The sequence below is a fragment of the Chiloscyllium plagiosum genome, chromosome 11 (genome assembly GCF_004010195.1).
Source record: "Chiloscyllium plagiosum isolate BGI_BamShark_2017 chromosome 11, ASM401019v2, whole genome shotgun sequence".
Taxonomy (NCBI): domain Eukaryota; kingdom Metazoa; phylum Chordata; class Chondrichthyes; order Orectolobiformes; family Hemiscylliidae; genus Chiloscyllium; species Chiloscyllium plagiosum.
The window spans coordinates 4,353,886-4,371,623 of NC_057720.1; the positions used below are offsets into that span (position 1 = coordinate 4,353,886).

The 17,738-nt window shown below is 42.6% G+C and overlaps 1 protein-coding gene across 2 annotated transcripts in view; it reads left to right on the forward strand.

Annotated features, from left to right (window-relative positions):
* Window positions 1-17,738, forward strand: part of LOC122554110 (vitellogenin-like) — a 105,158-nt gene that overhangs the window by 30,733 nt on the left and 56,687 nt on the right. For both annotated transcript variants that reach the window (XM_043698608.1, XM_043698609.1), the window contains exons 14-17: window positions 999-1,123; window positions 1,238-1,339; window positions 13,485-13,604; window positions 14,292-14,481. In XM_043698608.1, coding sequence (XP_043554543.1) covers window positions 999-1,123; window positions 1,238-1,339; window positions 13,485-13,604; window positions 14,292-14,481 — 537 coding nt within the window. The remainder of the gene's footprint in view (window positions 1-998; window positions 1,124-1,237; window positions 1,340-13,484; window positions 13,605-14,291; window positions 14,482-17,738) is intronic.

Genomic DNA, 17,738 nt, shown 5'->3' on the forward strand with positions numbered 1-17,738 from the left:
GGAGCTGATAGGTGGGAAGGAAGATTGACAGGTAAAGCAGGTCAAGAGGACAGTGCCGAGTTGGAAGGAAACAAGCTGCTTCAAAAAGACCATCTCATAGAAAATCTGTGGGTTCCTTTTCTTGAGGTCAGCGACTAATCTGATTTTCCCAGTCCGCCTGCATATCGAAGACCCACATGGTTATTGTAATAGTGCCTTCCTTACAGGCCTTTTCTATCTCCTGGTTTATTTTCTGCCCCACATCCTGACCACTGTTAGGAGGCCTGTACATAACTCCCAACGGGGTGTTTTTTCCCTTTGTGGTTCCTCAACTCTACCATACACATTTTACACCTTCCAACTCTGTTTCGCTTCTTGCTATTGATTTAATTTTGTTTTTTACTAATGAGGCAACCCCTCCCCTCTGCCCATTGGCTTGTCCTTTTGACAGGCTGCGTATCCTTAGATATTTAGTTCCCAGCTATGATCTTTGCAGCCACGTCTCTGTGATACCACAACATGATTGACCTTGTTTGGAAACTGTGTATATTTAATTTCAACACCCTCAGCTCTTGACTGATCCCCTTCTCATAATCGTCCCCTTATCTGCTGTGCTTGAAGTTAGATTCCCCTTTCCATACCCTCTGACCTATTACTTGTTCTGGAAAATTTAAAAATCCTCTGCTGAGCTGTCCTGCACTTTATTTTTTCCATACTTTTCTATAAGACTGGCCCCTACTATTTAGTTTCAACCTCCTGTGAAGCATTTTGGAGTGACATTCCCCCTGCAATGTGGAGTGTGTGGGTAATTTCTTTAAGAGCACTGATATACAAAATTGTGTGGTGTGGCCACACCTGTGCAATGATTTCAAGGGACTAACGTGGGTGCGAGATTAAGGTGTGGCACAAAAGGAAAGTTACTCCATTAAAGGTGCTAGAAAAATGTAAGATGTTATGCTTTGTTTTTCTCAATGAGATATTTGAGCGACTGGGTGATTTGCTGTCTGTTTCTGATGCAGATAAGCTGATGTCAGGAGTATCTGCTAAAGCCATTCTACTGAATAATGCTGGGACTCCCATCCCAACAGTAGCAGCAGCCAAAATCACAGGTCATACATTGGGATTTTCCGCTAATCTGGCAGAGGTAACGTACCTCCAGCTGTGAAACTCCAGTTGATATGAAAGTTTGTCTTCTCTGCAAATTCATCTTGTGTATGTGCGGATTGTTCCAATGCTTTCCTTGTCTGCTTTACACAAGGTCAGCTTTCGAATGGAAGGCCTTCAAGAGGTCATCATGAAAACCCTTGCACCAGTCAGAGGAGCTCCCGATCTCAAGCAAATTCAACGTATCTTAAATAAGGTAACATCAAGTTAACACCAGCAGTAATATCATCACAGAGAAATCAGCAGGGTCACACAGTAACAATGGAGAAAAAGAGCAAGGTTACAGATGGATGACTCTGTCAATCATTTATTAGCAATTGCAGACTCAGATATTAAAACAAAGAACAAAATTGTTGGTATGTTATAGGATTGTCTTCAGTTTCCTCTCCAAAGATCTGATCCAAAATGCCACCATAGATACAGGAGGAGACAATCCCAAATCCATTCCAGACAGAGCAGAGATTGAACCCCATGCTATCAGCACTAATCTGATTCCCATTGGCTACCCAGCAGACTAAGCTGACCCACTACCTCCCCAGAGAAATCTGTGTAACTGCAACAACATCCAACTCTGCACTGATATAGCAGCCTGCAGCTATGGACAGTGATGATAGAGGTTCCAATGTTCATTTTCTCACATTTCTGACCCAGGAACCTCTCCCAAACCTACTTCCTGCCTTTGGTGTGATTTGGAAGGTTTGTTCCTCACCCTGTTTAGCCATGCTATAAACATACCTTCCTTGGCCATCAAGTCCTGGAGTAAGGAACACACTGAGAGTGAGACCCCATCCAAGTGAAACAGGGGCTATGAGTAGATTAGATTAGATTACTTACAGTGTGGAAACCACACCGACCCGCCGAAGCGTATACCACCCAGACCCATACTCCTACGTTTACCCCTTCACTTTCACCTTCCCAGTATTTCTGGGAATTCGGTTCAAACTGAGAATTAGGGCAAAGGGAAGAAAGAAATACTTTGAATCTGGTTTTCTGCAAGAAGTAAAGATTTTAGAGCTTACAGTGAGTTGGAGAGGATAAACGACAAGGATCACTAGGGCCACCTTGTAGTGAGTGTCCTCATGAACAACAATGTGATACCAATGCAGCTGATTGGTGATAGGATTGGTGAATAGTTTTGGTAAGAGGTGACAAGTTTAAGGGGGATATACATGGAAAGTACTTTACACAGAGGGTGATAGGTGCCTGGAAAACGTTGCCAGCAGAGGTAGTAGAGGCAGGCACGATAGATTCATTAAGATGCATCTGGACAGATGCATGAGTAGGTGGAGAGCAGAGGGATACAGATAGTTAGGAATTGGGTGATATGTTAAGACAGCGGATTTGGATTGATGCAAGCTTGGAGGGTCAAAGGACCTATTCTTGAGCTGTAGATTTTCTTTATTCTTTGTTCTAAAATAAAAATTAGGTCTTTAGTTTGTATTTAGGCGTCTAGTAGGGTTTTTTTTCTCTTTTTCTGAAGTTTATTAAGTATGAGATTGACGCTGGTGTGAAAAAAAATTCCAATAAAGCAAACGAGAATGGAATTCTTCAAGTGTAAGGATTAGGCATAGGAGAATAATTAATTAATTAATAGCAGACAGTGGTGATGGTAGGATCAGTGCTGTGTTACTGCTGCAGTATGTGGGAGCTGCTGGACAACATGGTGTTGCAGACAAACCTTAACAATACTAAGTGATTGTAGTTCAGGGAATGTCTGATTCAAATTGGGGAGCTGAAGGCTGAACTCAGACGATGCATTAGGCAGGGAAGTGTTATCTAGAGTCTTGACCCGAGGAGGCAGACACCACCCCCCCCCCACCCCCCCAGACTAGGTCATTCAAATTTGGTGTGTGATTGGGGACAGGACGGTGTGTCTGCAGGTGAGGAAGCTGTAGAGACCCAGCAGTCTCATTCAGTCTTGGCCCTTGTGATTGTCCAACAATTATGAGGTTCTTGAAAGCTGTGCAGGCAACAATGGGACTGTGGTAAGGATAAACAAATTGACCATGGCATCATCGTGCAGGAGCCGTTCAAGGGAGGTGTGGAAATAGGAATGTAGTGGTGGTAGGAAAACATATAATTGGGGGATAGAAACTGGGCTCTGTCATGAGTGTGAGTCCCAAAGGTTGTGTTACCTGGATGGTGCCAGAGTTAAAGACATTATTTCTGGGCTGGAGAAGACCTTGCAGAGGGAAGGGAAGGATCCAGTTGTCATCATCCACATTGTTACTAATGACATTGATAGGATCGGAAAGGGAGTACCACTGAGAGAACCTGACCAGTTAGAAACCGTTAAATTAAAAAGCAGAACCTCTAAGGTAATAATCTCAGATAATATTATGTGGTTCAAAGATTGGTGTGTAAGTCTTCACAATAGAAGTATTCTAAAAGCAATAAATGATTAAAAGGCAGAGGGGGACTGGTGAAAAAATACAGGACAAATCATTGGAGAAACATGAACCTAGGAAAATAATTAACTAACTAACTGGGAAAAGCCAATACGTCTCCTGGACCTGATGGAATGTATCCTCAGATTGTACAGGAAGTAGCTACAGAGACAATGGATGGACTGGTACAAAACTTGTAAGAACGCTTAAATTCTGGAAAAAGACCCAGAGGACTGAAAAGTTGTCGATAAAGCACTGTTATTCAGAAATGGAGTTGACAAAAAGAAAAAATAACCTTAAGTCAATGAGCTTAACATCTGTCATTTAGAAAATGTTAGAGTCTTTTTGAAAGGATGTGATAGCAGTAGAAACAAGCACAGCCAGCATCCTCAAGGCAACCATGTCCAGCAAATCAACAAGAATTCTTTGCAGAGGTAAAGATAAATACTTTGGATTTTCAGAAAGTATTGTTTCTGAAAGGCCAGACCAAATCCCCTTCAAATATCCCAAAAACATAGCCTAGACACTAACATTTTTTTCATTTAGAGGCAAGTGTAAGGTGCTGTGTTCCAGATGTAATTTAATTGGCTATACTTCTCAGCTTTAAGTAAAACACACATTATTTTTACTCTACAGTTAAAATACAAACAAAAGAAGGAAGAATTGGTCTAACTTCAATTCTATTGGAAAACTTAACAGAATGATAGATTAACTACTAAACAGCAACTCTTCGAATATAGTAATATCCCATAAATACACCCTTAGCAAAGGTAAAGTCAGTGACATACATTGTCTCACATATGTTTCTCCAGTCCAGGAATAAAGGATTTAAAGACAAAATTCTGGCAGAGAGAGAGAGAACTCAAGTGTTTTTATGTAACAGGGTGAGATATACAGCAGCTTCTGAACCCCAATAACTACTAAAAGCTAACTAAAACTCTGGTTCTATGGGAACCTGACTCCACCCGTTCATGCTGCTTCTATTGTTCTAGCTTTTAGAAAAAAACAAAGCCTCACAAGCTGTTTACTTTATTGGCTTGAACAGACTGCTCATCACCCCTGTCTTAACCTCTCTTCATAAGAAAAAGACAAAATATGCTTCTTAAAGCCATAATTTCATCACAGGATGTTTGATAAGTATCACAGGTTGAGCTACTTAATAAGATAAGACTCAATAATACTGGAGGCAGTATGTTAGCATGGATAGAGAATTTGTATCTAACCATTAGGTGACTGGGAGTTGGGATAAAGGTGATAACCTGTGATCAGTGAAGTGTCACAGGATCAGTGCTGGGTCCGTAATGATTTCCAATATAGAGTAATTATTTTGATGAGGAAAGTGAATGCACTATAACCAGGTTTGTGGATGATACTAATAGTTTGGAAGACAATGGTAAGACAACATTTTCAGAGGGTTACTGACATGTTAACTAAGTTGGCAAAAACCTGACAGATGGAATATAATATGAGAATATGCACTTTAGCAGGAAGAATAGAAGAGTTGAATATTATTTAAATGGGGAATAGCTGCAGAACATTACAGCACAGAGGGATTTGGGAGTCTTTGTTATAAATCACAAAAATCTAACATCCGAAGTTAGTGAGAAAAAAGGAAGATAAATGGAAAATTAGACTTTATTTCAAAGAGAATGGAATATATAAGTAGGGAGATTTGCAAAGCTATGCAAGGCATGAATCAGAATACAACTGGAATATTGTGAAAGTTTTGGGCCTTTTCTCTAAGGAAATATATACCGACATTGGAGTCAGTCCAGAGAACGTTTACTGGGCTCGTCCTAGGAAAGAAGGGATTTTCTTAAGAAGAGAAATTGAATAGATTAGGTCTACATTTTCTGACGTTTGGAAGAATGAGTGGCAATCTTTACTAAAAAATACATGATCCTTAGGAGTCTTGACAGGGTAAATGCAGACAGGTAGTTTTATCGTGTGGGAAAGTCTAGCATTAAACGGTATAATCTCAGAATAAGAGATTGTACATTTAAAGAAAGAGATGAGAAGGAATTTCTTCTCTCTGGGGGGAGTGAACCTGTGGAATTCTTTACAACAGAGCGCTGTTGAGATTCAATCATTAAATATATTCAAGGCTGAGACACAGAAATGTTTAATCAGTAAGGGGAAATTGAGGGTTATGGGGAAAAGGCAGGAAATTGGAGTCGAGGATTATCAACTCAGCCATGATCTTATTGAATGGTGGAGCAGACTCGATGGGCAGAATGGCCTATTTATGCTCCTAGATCTTATGGGACTTGAACTTGTTACGACATGGGGTAAACCCTCCTGCTTGATTTAAACCAGCAACATAGAAAAGATTTATCACGTTCTGTAATCTGTGAAAATTTGAGAGGCCAAGAACTATTTAAAGTAAAAATTAATAACTTTATTGCTTAAAGTATAACAGAGAATAATTAACTAACAACTACTTACAACTCCTTCCTCTAACTTATCTTTTACTTTTCCCTCTACTATACTAGTCCAATTTAAAATATCAATTAAAATTTACAAGACAAAACTTCTCAACTCAAAACCAGGAAGCTTTCAGTTCTTCCCCATATTCCTGTCTTCTTTTCTTCTTCTTGGGGATTCTGCTTCACAGGTATCAATAAAGATACCTTTAGAGAGCTACTTTTCAGGCAGTCTTTACATTAGATTAGATTCCCTATAGTGTGTAAATAGGCCCTTCGGCCCAACAAGTCCACACTGACCCTCTGAAGAGTAACCCACCCAGACCCATTTCCCTCTGCCTAATGCACCTAACACTATGGGCAATTTAGGATGGCCGATTCACCTGACCTGCACATCTTTGGATTGTGGGAGGAAACCAGAGCACCTGAAGGAAACCCACGCAGACACGGGGAGAATGTGTAAACTCCACACAGACAGTAGACCGAGGCTGGAATTGAACCCAGGTCTCTGGCGCTGTGAGACTGCAGTGCCAACCACTGAGCCACCATGCCACCCATGCTGGTGGCTTGGCAGTTCTCCTCCCAACTGTTCAATTTCCCTTGTCTTATACCGCCAAAGCATAGCATTGTGATGTTGGCTTTTAAGATTGTCAATACTCTAAATTCAAACTTGATGAGAATTTTTATTGGGGGGGTTGGGTATAATTTAAACTGATTAGCTTAATTCAAATCTGTTTTTGTCTCCAGGAACCAGCTACCCTAGCTTTTGACCAGTGTTACATTGTTACATTCAGAACACTTGGTGCTATCAGGTAGTTTGCTAGCTTTTAAGACTCTTAAAGTTACAGTACACCCACATCTTCATAACACCTCCCACCTTAAGAAAAAATTGAACCATCATAATGAAAAGATGGTTTAATTTTCTTTTTCTATTTTTAAACACATTACCCTATCATATGGATAACTTTAATATAAGTTCACCTTTAACTTTTTCCCATATACCCACATATATATAATATATATAAACATTAAATAAATACAACTCTCATCTACACTTTATCAGTTAAATCTGCAATAATGCATCTGCGATTACATTGTTACAACCCACAACATGTATGATTTTTAAATTAAAAGTCTGTATGAAAAGTCCAATGAAATAGTCTCATAGTCTTACCTTCAAAACATTCTAAGAATGTAAGCAGATTGTGCTCGGTGTACACAACCGTCTCCGGTACACTGTTCGTGACATGCACATTAAAATGTTGTAAGGCCAGTACCAAACTCAATAGATTAGATTACATTACAGTGTGGAAACAGGCCCTTCGGCCCAACAAGTCCACACTGACCCGCCGAAGCGCAACCCACCCATACCCCTACATTTACCCCTTACCTAACACTACGGGCAATTTAGCATGGCCAATTCACCTGACCTGCACATCTTTGGACTGTGGGAGGAGAGGCGGGAATTGAACCCGGGTCTCCGGCGCTGTGAGGCAGCAGTGCTAACCACTGTGCCACCCAGTTCCTTTTCAGTTCTGGAGTAATACTTCTGGTGGATGTTGATCTTCATCAAAAAGTAACGAACTGGCAGTTCAACCCCATCCTGTAGGAGTACAGCACCAACTCCAATGTCACTAGCATCAATGGTGACTTTAAAATATTTTGAAAAGTTTGGTGTAGCTAAAACTGGTTTGGTGGTTAATATCAATTTCAAATGGTCGATGCCTCCTGGCATTGCTCTGTCCACCGAAACTTTGTATTCTTCTTCAGCAAATCGGTTAATGGTGCCCCTACACTGATGAAGTTTAAGCAAACTTCCGATAGAATCCATTGAGTCCTAAGAATCGAAGCATCTCTTTCTTCGAGGTTGGTCATAGAAATTCCTGGGTGTCCTTCGTCTTTGCATTCTATAGGGTCAACTTTCCATGACCAATGTTATGTCCCAAGAACGTCATCTCTGCTTTTGCGAATTCCATTTTATGTAAGTTTATCACTAGTTTTCCTTCTCGTAGTCATTCAAAGAGCCCTGCCAACTGTACCATGTGATCTTTCCAGCACTTATGAAAGATCACTACATCATCCAAATAGACAGCACAGTTTGTAAACCCAGCCACAACTCTGTTCATGAGTCTTTGGAATGTAGCAAGTGTGTTTTTCACTCCAAAGGGCATCACTTCAAACTGATATAGCGCATTTGGGGTTGCAAATGCAGAAATTTCTTTCATAGTCGATAAAGGTACCTGCCAGTAACCAAGCAATAAGTTCAACTTGGTGATGTAACTGGCTTGTCCGACTTTCTCAATACAATCTTCCAGTCTCAGAATTGGATATGAGTCCGATTTTGTAATGGTGTTGACCTTCCAATAATCCGTGCAGAATCATTGAGTCCTGTCCGGTTTGTGAACTAAGACAATCAGTGAACTCCACTCACTCTGACTTGGATCGATGGTGTCCTCGTCGAGCATGGCCTCCACCTCCATCTGGACCTGTCTGGCTTTGAAAGGATTGAGCCAATAGGGGTGTTGTTGTATTGGAGCAGTTTTCCCTACGTCTACTTTAGTCCTCCCCATCTGATTCTTACATATGTCCTTATACTGCAGTATCAAATACTTCAGCTGCGCTCTATGCCCTTGAGACAGATAGCTTACTAACCTATCCCACTCCTCAATCTATTTTGAGACACATCAAAATCCACATCATCTGGATTTGATTCCTCACTCTGAGGGGCAGTAACTAACACCTGTTTCTCCAGTTTTTTCCCTCTGGTATGATGCAGTTTCAACATGTTCACATGACATACCCAATACCTTATTTTTCTATCTGGCATCTTTATAAAGTTCATCTGACTCAACTTTTTCTCAATTTGAAAGGAACCATTAAACCTGGCTTTGAAGGGATCTCCTATCACTGGTAACAGTACTCACACGTCATCCCCTCGGGAAACCTCCGAGTCTCAGGGCTTTTATCTGCCATCTGCTTCATTCTATACTGTGTCTTCTTTAGATGCTGTTTAGCTAACTCACCTACTCAATTTAGTTGCTCCCTCACGTCCAATACATAATCTAAGTGTGAAACCTCTGACTTTGGTCCTGTCAATTTTTCTTTAATTCATTTCAAAGGGCCTCTCACTTCATGCCCAAATATTAATTTGAAGGGAGTGAACTGATTGCATTAGTTTGGGGCATCTCTAATGGCAAACAATATGAATGTATATATCATTCCAATCTTTATCCCAATCATTCGGGTAATCCTGACAGTATGCTCCCAAAATGGTCTTCAAGGTCTGATGCCACCTTTCTAAAGCTCTCTGGGATTCAGGATGATACACACTGGATTTAAAGTGCTGTATACCTAAGCTATCCATAACCTCCCTGAACAGCCTCCCAGTAAAATTGGATCCTTGGTCCAATTGAATCTCTCTGGGTAGCCCATACTGTGTGAAGAAAGGTGCTAACTCCTCTATCATCTTTTTTGCTTTGATACTCCATAGTGGAATTATCTCTGGAAATCTGGTAGACACATTCATTACAGTTAACAGGTACTGGTTCCCACTTTTAGTTCTCGGGAGGGGACCCACACAATCAATTATAACCCACGTGAAAGGTTCTTCAAATGTGGGAATTGGCAACAAAGGGGCTGGTGTTTTTTACCGCCTGTGGCTTATCCACCATTTGGCATGTATGACACGTACGGCAAAAGTTAACCACATTCTTGTGCATTCCAGGCCAATAAAAATGTTTTTGTACCTTAGCCTGAGTCTTTCGTACCCCTAGGTGACCCTATACAGGTAGTCCATGTTCTACCCGTAACACTTCCAGTCTGTACGCTACCGGCAACACAATCTGGTGCACTTTGGCCCATTTCTCCTCTGCATCAATCTGCCGTGGTCTCCATTTCCATCTTAAGATTCTATCTTTCAGATAATAACCCTCTGGAATATTCTCTGCCTCCTTTTCAGAGTACACATCCACATATATATCTTTTATCATCTTGTCTTGCTGTTGCAAGTCCATTAGCCTTTCAGGACTAAACACTTCTGTCTGACCCTCTGCCTGTTCAGGTTCTTCCTGCACCATTACATCAAACAGAGTGTCCGCTAACTGAACCTCAACTCCTCATCTTTCTCTTTACTTTTCGCGTCGTGCTGTGACTTATGAAAGAGGGATCTGGTTACTACACAGTCTGAGAAAATACCAGGATATTTCTATTTTAACTCCTCAGTTTCTTGGTCTTAAGTAACAACAACAAGGGGTGTCACTCCCACCTTGGATCCTGCTAAATCATTCCCAAAAACAAACCAAATTCCTGGAACTGACACTCTGTCAATCAATCCCACTATAAACTTCCCCAGTATTGAGTTGGCATTCCATCCTGATCATAAAAAAAAGGGAACGCTAAATTTCTGTCCATCTATCCCACAAATTACCACATTCTCGGGTAACAGATGAGAAAGAGTGCATATTCACTCATCTCTTACTATCAGCAACTGGTCAGCTCCTGTGTCTCAAAATTATAACTTCTTGTCCTTCTCCACCTGTTCTTTCTGGGTAAACTTTACCCACAGAGGTGAATTCTTTGTAGAGATCAGGTACTAACTCCATAACCGGCCCCTGCCTAGGCTGGGCACTCTCCTGCAGCTCCTCAGCTCTTCTTGGGGTCTCCTTTACTACCTTCACTAAGGCCACTGGCTTAGCTTTTTTTTTAGATTACATTACAGTGTGGAAACAGGCCCTTCGGCCCAACAAGGCCACACCTACCCGCCGAAGCGAACCCACCCATACCCCTACATTTACCCCTTACCTAACACTACGGGCAATTTAGCATGGCCAATTCACCTTACCTGCACATCTTTGGACTGTGGGAGGAAACCTTTACCCACAATGCCTTTCTTTAACAACCACACTGTGTTTTTATGTGTCCCACTTTACCCCAGTGTAAACACCTGAGGCCTTTCACCTCCTGCCCACCCACTTGGGCTTCTTTTTTATCCTGTGGTAAATTCTTACCAGTGTTCTCTACTCTTGGTTTGGCAGTGCAGGATCTCCCTTTCTCCCAACTTTTATCCCTCACAGAATGAAATTCTGGCCGGAAGCTTGTCTTACACAACAGCATGTATTCATCTGCTAGTTCTGCTGTCCTTCTCACTTCCTGAACTTTCTAAACTCCTCCAGCAGAATAATCTCTAGTCGAGCCTCAAAGGTCGTATCTATCATTAAAGCGCACACCATCGATCAAAATGGCTATGTTTAATTCTTTCAAATTCAACATAAGTCTGACATTGTTCCTTCCTTGTGTTTCTGAACTGCTGTCTATATGCTTCTGGTACCAATTCATAAATGCTTAAAATAGTCTGTTTAACCTCTTCATAATCTCTTGACCCCTCATCTGACAGCACGGCTAATACCTCATTAGCTCTACCTAGCAGTTTAGTCTGAACTAGCATTACCCATAAATTGTCAGACCACTCCATCTGCCTGTCCAATTTTTCAAATGAAATAAAGAAGAGTTCAACAACTTTCTCATCAAAATGTGGCAGAGTTTTAACATAGTTGTATATATCACACCTTCTCTTTTAAACTCCATCCTGTTAACTTGACTTGGCTGACTAAGTCGCAATTTCTCAAGTTCAAATTCTCTCTCTTTTTGCTCAACTTAGAACTTTCTCTCTCTTTTTTCTCTCTCCCTCTTTCTTTCCTCTCTCTCTCTCTCTCTTTGTTTATCTTCTAACTCCATTTTCCTCATTGTAATTTAGGTTTTTCTACTCACTTGTCTGTTTCACTGACACACTTAAGTGTTTGACTAATTCCCTTACAATTTCAGCTTTACTTTTGTCCTTGGTTAAACCCAAATCTAATTTCTTTGCTTATTCTAAAAGTATGGCCTTTTTCTTTCCTTCTAAACTTTCTTGGCAAATTTGAGAACCATCTTCAAATCCTAGAATTTTTTTCGCAATTTTAAGAGCCATTTCTCTCACTTTTAATTTAATCAACCACGAGTCACTGAAACTAAACAAATTGCCTCACTTATGTTTTATTTAAAGATCTAGGACACTAACCTGTAAGTGTTTAAATCTGTTGGAATTTTTCATACCCCCAAATCTTTTCGAATTTGTCTAAAACAGTTCAAATCCTGACGATGAGTCCCAAAACTATTACGACATGAGGTAAATACTCCTGCTTAATTTAAACCAGCAACACAGAAAAAATTTAACCCATGCATTAATCTGTGAAATTGGAGAGGCCAAGAACTATTGAAAATAAAAATTAACAACTTTATTTCTTAAAGTATAACAGAGAATAATTAGCTAACAACTACTTACAACTCCTTCCTCTAACCTATCTTTTACTTTCCCCTCTGCAATACTAGTCCGATAAAAATCCCGATTAAGATTTATAAAACAAAATTTCTTAACTCAAAACCAGGCAGCTTTCGGTTCTACTCTGTATTCCTGTCTTCTTTTCTTCTTCTTGGGGATTCTGCTTCACAGGTCACTGATCGATAAAGGTACCTTTAAGAGAGATTTTTTCAGACAGTCTTTACATGCTGGTGACTTGGCAATTCTCCTCCAAACTGTTCCATTTTCCCCAGTCTGAAACCACCCCACCCCCCACCCTCCCCAAAGCATAGCATTGTCTTTGGCTTTTAAGATTGTCAATATACTAAATTCAAACTTGATTGGAATTTGGTATTTTTGGGGGTATAATTTAAACCAATTGGCCTAATTCAAATCTGTTTTTTTATCTCCAGGCAACCAGCTACCCTAGCGTTCGACCCAGTGTTAAACTGATACCTTATTCAGAATACTTGGTGCTGTCAGGTAGTTAGCTAGCTTTTAACTCTCTTAAAGGTACAGTGCACCCACATCTTCATAACAAACTGGAAATTCTGGTCCAGAGATAGAGATGCTTGAGGTGCATTACAAGACTGTCTGGTGCGGAAGGTAAACACTGATAAAGGAAATTATGGTGGAAGGAAAATGCATGTGGTAATGGGACAATAAAGAAATAAAAGATGGGTCCAATGGAGGCATCAATAACATCATTGAATCTCTACAGCATGGCAGCAGGCCATTCAGACCACATAGCTACCCTGACCCTCCAAAGAGAACCCCCCCAGTGACACCTCCCCCTTCCATTTCCCATGAGTCAACCACCTAGCCTGCACACTGTGGGCAAGTTAACATGGCCAATCACATCTGCACATCGTTGGACTGTGGGAGGAAACCCGCACAGACACAGAGAGAATGTACAACCCTGGCGCTGTGAGGTAGCAGTGCTAACAACTGAGCCACCCCTCAGAATCATTACAATGCAGAAGGTGGCCATTCAGCCCATCATGTCTGCACTAGATCTCTGTACATTTTAACATAGTGCCAATGTCCTGCATTTTCCCCATAACTCCTGCACATGGTTTCTGTATAAACAGGACTGAGACTGACCGACAATGCTAATGGCTCAATATTTTAACTAAAGTTTTGGAGAATTACTACTACTGCATTTTTTTTTTCACTCGGCATAACATTATTTTTCAGTTCCCAGATTGGAAATCTTTGCCTGAAAAAGTCCCTCTGGCTTCAGCATACCTGAAACTGTTTGACCAAGAGATAGCCTTTGTGGAATTCAAAAGGAATGACATTGAGAAAGCCATTCAAGTAAGGGTGAATCACGTCAAATTTACAAGTTGTGAAGGTAGGATTGCATTCGCCTGAGCTGCTCTGAGGGTAATTTTTCTGGGCGAAAGTGAGGACTGCAGATGCTGGAGATTAGAGTCGAGAGTGTGGTGCTGGAAAATCACAGCAGGTTTGGCAGCATCCGAGGAGCAGGAAAATCAATGTTTCAGGCAAAAGCCCTTCATCAGGAATGAGGCTGGGAGCCTTGGGGTGGAGAGATAAATGGGAGGGGGGTGGGGCCTGGGAGAAGGTAGCAGAGTACAACAGGTGGATGGAGGTGGGGGTAAAGGTGATAGGTCGGAGGGGAGGGTGGAGCAGATAGGTGGGAAGAAAGATTGACAGGTGGGACAGGTCATGAGGATGGTGCTGAGCTGGAAGATTGGAACTTGGATAAGGTGGGGGGAGGGGAAATGAGGAAAGTGGGTGAAATCCACATTAATGCCCTGCGGTTGGAGGGTCCTGAGACAGAAGATGAGGCGTTCTTCCTTCAGGCGTCGGGTGGTTTGGGAGTGGTGGAGGAGGAGGCCCAGGACCTGTATGTCCTTGGTGGAGTGGGAGGAGGAGTTGAAGTGTTTGGCCACGAGGTGGTGGAGTTGGTTGGTGGGGGTGTCTGAGGTAATGCTTCTGGGCAGGTACCAGTCACATGAAAGGCTTTACTTCTTTTCTCAGTCAGTCACTGATGCCCATGGGAAACACAGCACGTTGGCGAAGCTGGTATCACGACTGGAGAATCCAGTTGAGTTGCACCCTGCAGCAGCCTTAATGAGCGCCGAGCTGAGGCAGTTTGTCCCCACTTGTGTGGGTCTGGCCACGGAACTCTCCTTCATTACAGCGGCAGCAGCAAGAGCCAATATCAACGGTAAGGCCTTCCCAGTGATTTCCTTTCTTCCACAGGCACACGAGGAAAGACTGGATGGACTGGGCTTGTACTCGTTAGAATTTAGAAGAATTGGGGGAGGGTCTCATAGAAACATATACAATCCTGATGGGACTGGACATCAGATGTGGGAAGAATGTTCCCAATGTTGGGGAAGTCCAGAACTAGTGGTCACAATTTAAGAATAAGGGGTGAACCATTCAGGACTGAGATGAGGAAGAATTTCTTCACTCAGAGAGTTGTGAACCTGTGGAATTGTCTCCCACAGGAAGATGTTGGGGGCCAGTTCATTAGATATATTCTAGCGGAAGCTGGACATGCCCTTGTGGCTAAAGGGTTCAAAGAGTATGGGCGAGGGCAAGAATGGGATATTGAGATTGCATGATCAGCCATGATTGTATTGAATGGTGGAGCAGGCTTGAAGGGCTGAACAGCCTACTCCTGCACCGATTTTCTATGTTTCTGAAGTGTTTTGACGGTGTGCATTCAGCTTAATCTTTCTGGGCAAGTAGACAACTCACCAATCGCTCCACAGTGGCGTTGAAGCTGTATTACTGGCCTAGTAATCCATTGGGCTCATTGTAGAGGTGATGGCCTAGTGGTATTATCATTGAGCTGTTAATGCAGAAACTCAGTTGAAGACTTGCATTTGAATCCTGCCATGGCAACTGATGGAATGTAAATCCAATTTTTAAAAAAATCTGGGATTAAGTCTTGTGAGTGACTGGCCTTGACATCAAGGCAGTTCAAGTGTGGAATGGTGGAGCACTGGGAAAATTGAAGCCACTGGGTTTCACCTGGATATATCTCCACCAGCTGAAATCATACTTAGCACAAAGAATAATGGGTCTGATTGTTGGAGATGAATCACTCAGTGGTTAGCACTGCTGCCTCATAACCCCAGGGACCTGGGTTCAATTCCATCCTCGGGTGACTGCGTGGAGTTTGCACATTCTCCCCATATCTGCATGGGTTTGCTCTGGTTTCCTCCCACAGTCCAAAGATGTGCAGGTTGTGTGAATTGGCCATGCTAAATTGTCCATAGTGTTCAGGGATGTGAGGTTAGGTGTATTAGTCAGGGGAAATGTAGAGTAATAGGGTAGGGGAATGGGTCTGGGTGGGATACTCTTCAGAGGGTTGGTTTAGATTTGTTGGGCCGAAGGGTCTGTTTCCACACTGTACAGATTCTATGATCTCTTAAGGGTAAAATGCTTTTCCCACTACCTACAGCTGTTGTTTTTAAACTCAATCATCGGATATGGGTATCATTAGCTAGACCACCATTTATCGCCTATCCCAAGTCAACCACATTGTTGTGGGTCTGGAGTCACAAGTAGACCACAGTGAGTAAAGATGGCAGTTTCCTTCCCTGAAGAGCATTAGTAAACCAGTTATGATCTCCCCCAGCAACAATTATCATTAGACTCTTAATTCCAGAATTTCTTTTAAATTGAATTCAATTTCCACCATCTGCTACAGTGGGATTTGAACCCAGATCCATAGAACATTACTTAGGTCTCTAGATTAATAGCCTAGTGATGACACCATGACACCATCACATGCCACATTATAATGAATGCTGTCATCACCAACCTATTTCTGAGGATGCAATACATTCATTGATGATGATGATGCGATGTTAAGTACCATTCACAACCCCTCAGGTACTGAGGCACTACGTATCTGCACACAGCAAGATCTGGGAAATGTCCAAGCTTTGGTTGATAAATAACAAGTAACATTTGCCTCACACAATTGCCAGACAATGATTACCTACAACAACATTAAAATTAAAATTCTAACAGGACTCAACAGGGTAAACACAGGAAGGATATACCTGATGACAAGGAAGTACACAAACAGAAGTTACAGCTTAAGGATAGGGGTAGGCCATTTTGGACTGAAATGAGGAGAAATCTCCTCACCCAGAGAATGCAGGCGCCTGTGGAATTCTCCACCACAGAATGTGGTCGAGGCCAAAACATTGAATGCTTTCAAGAAAGAGGATTGATGACGGCAGAGTGGTAGATGTGGTCTATATGGACTTCAGTAAGGTCTTCGACAAGGTTCCCCATGGGACACTAGTTAGCAAGGTTAGATTTCATGGAATATAGGGAGAATATAGGCGGCACGGTGGTACAGTGGTTAGCACTGCTGCCTCACAGCACCAGAGACCCAGGTTCAATTCCTGCCTCAGGCAACTGTCTGTGTGGAGTTTGCGCGTTCTCCCTGTGTCTGTGTGGGTTTCCCCCCACAGTCCAAAGGTGTGTAGGTTAGGTGAATTTTGGATTAGTGGTGCTGGAAGAGTGCAGCATCTGAGGAGCAGCAAAATCGACGTTTCGGGCAAAAGCTGAAGCCAAACACCAACTCGAGTACACCTCTTCCTACTGCCCCCTCGACCATGACCCCAACACCAAATCATCATCTCCCAGACCATACAGAACCTCATCACCTCAGGAGATCTCCCACCCACAGCTTCCAACCTCATAGTCCGGGAACCCCGCACTGACCAGTTCTACCTCCTTCCCAAGATCCACAGGCCTGACCACCCTGGCTGACCCATTGCCTCAGCATGCTCCTGCCCCACTGAACTCATCTCTACCTACCTCGACACTGTCCTATCCCCCCTAGTCCAGGAACTCCCCACATACGTTCGAGACACCACCCACGCCCTCCACCACTTCCAAGACTTCCATTTCCCTGGCCCCCAACGCCTCATCTTCACCATGGATATCCAATCCCTCTATACCTCCATCCGCCATGACCAGGGCCTCCAAGCCCTCTGTTTCTTCCTCCCCCAACGTCCCCAACAGTACCCTTCCACCGACACTCTCATTCGCTTGGCCAAACTGGTCCTCACCCTTAACAATTTCTCCTTTGAATCCTCCCACTTCCTCCAGACCAAAGGGGTAGCCATGGGCACACGTATGGGCCCCAGCTATGCCTGTCTCTTTGTTGGCTACGTAGAGCAGTTGATCTTCCGTAATTACCCCGGCACCACTCCCCACCTCTTCCTCCGCTACATTGATGACTGCATTGGCGCCACCTCGTACTCCCGCGAGGAGGTTGAGCAAGTCATCAACTTCACCAACACATTCCATCCTGACCTTAAATTTACCTGGACTATCTCTTACACCTCCCTCCCCTTCCTGGACCTCTCCATCTCCATTAATGACGACCGACTTGACACTGACATTTTTTACAAACCCACCGACTCCCACAGCTACCTGGATTACACC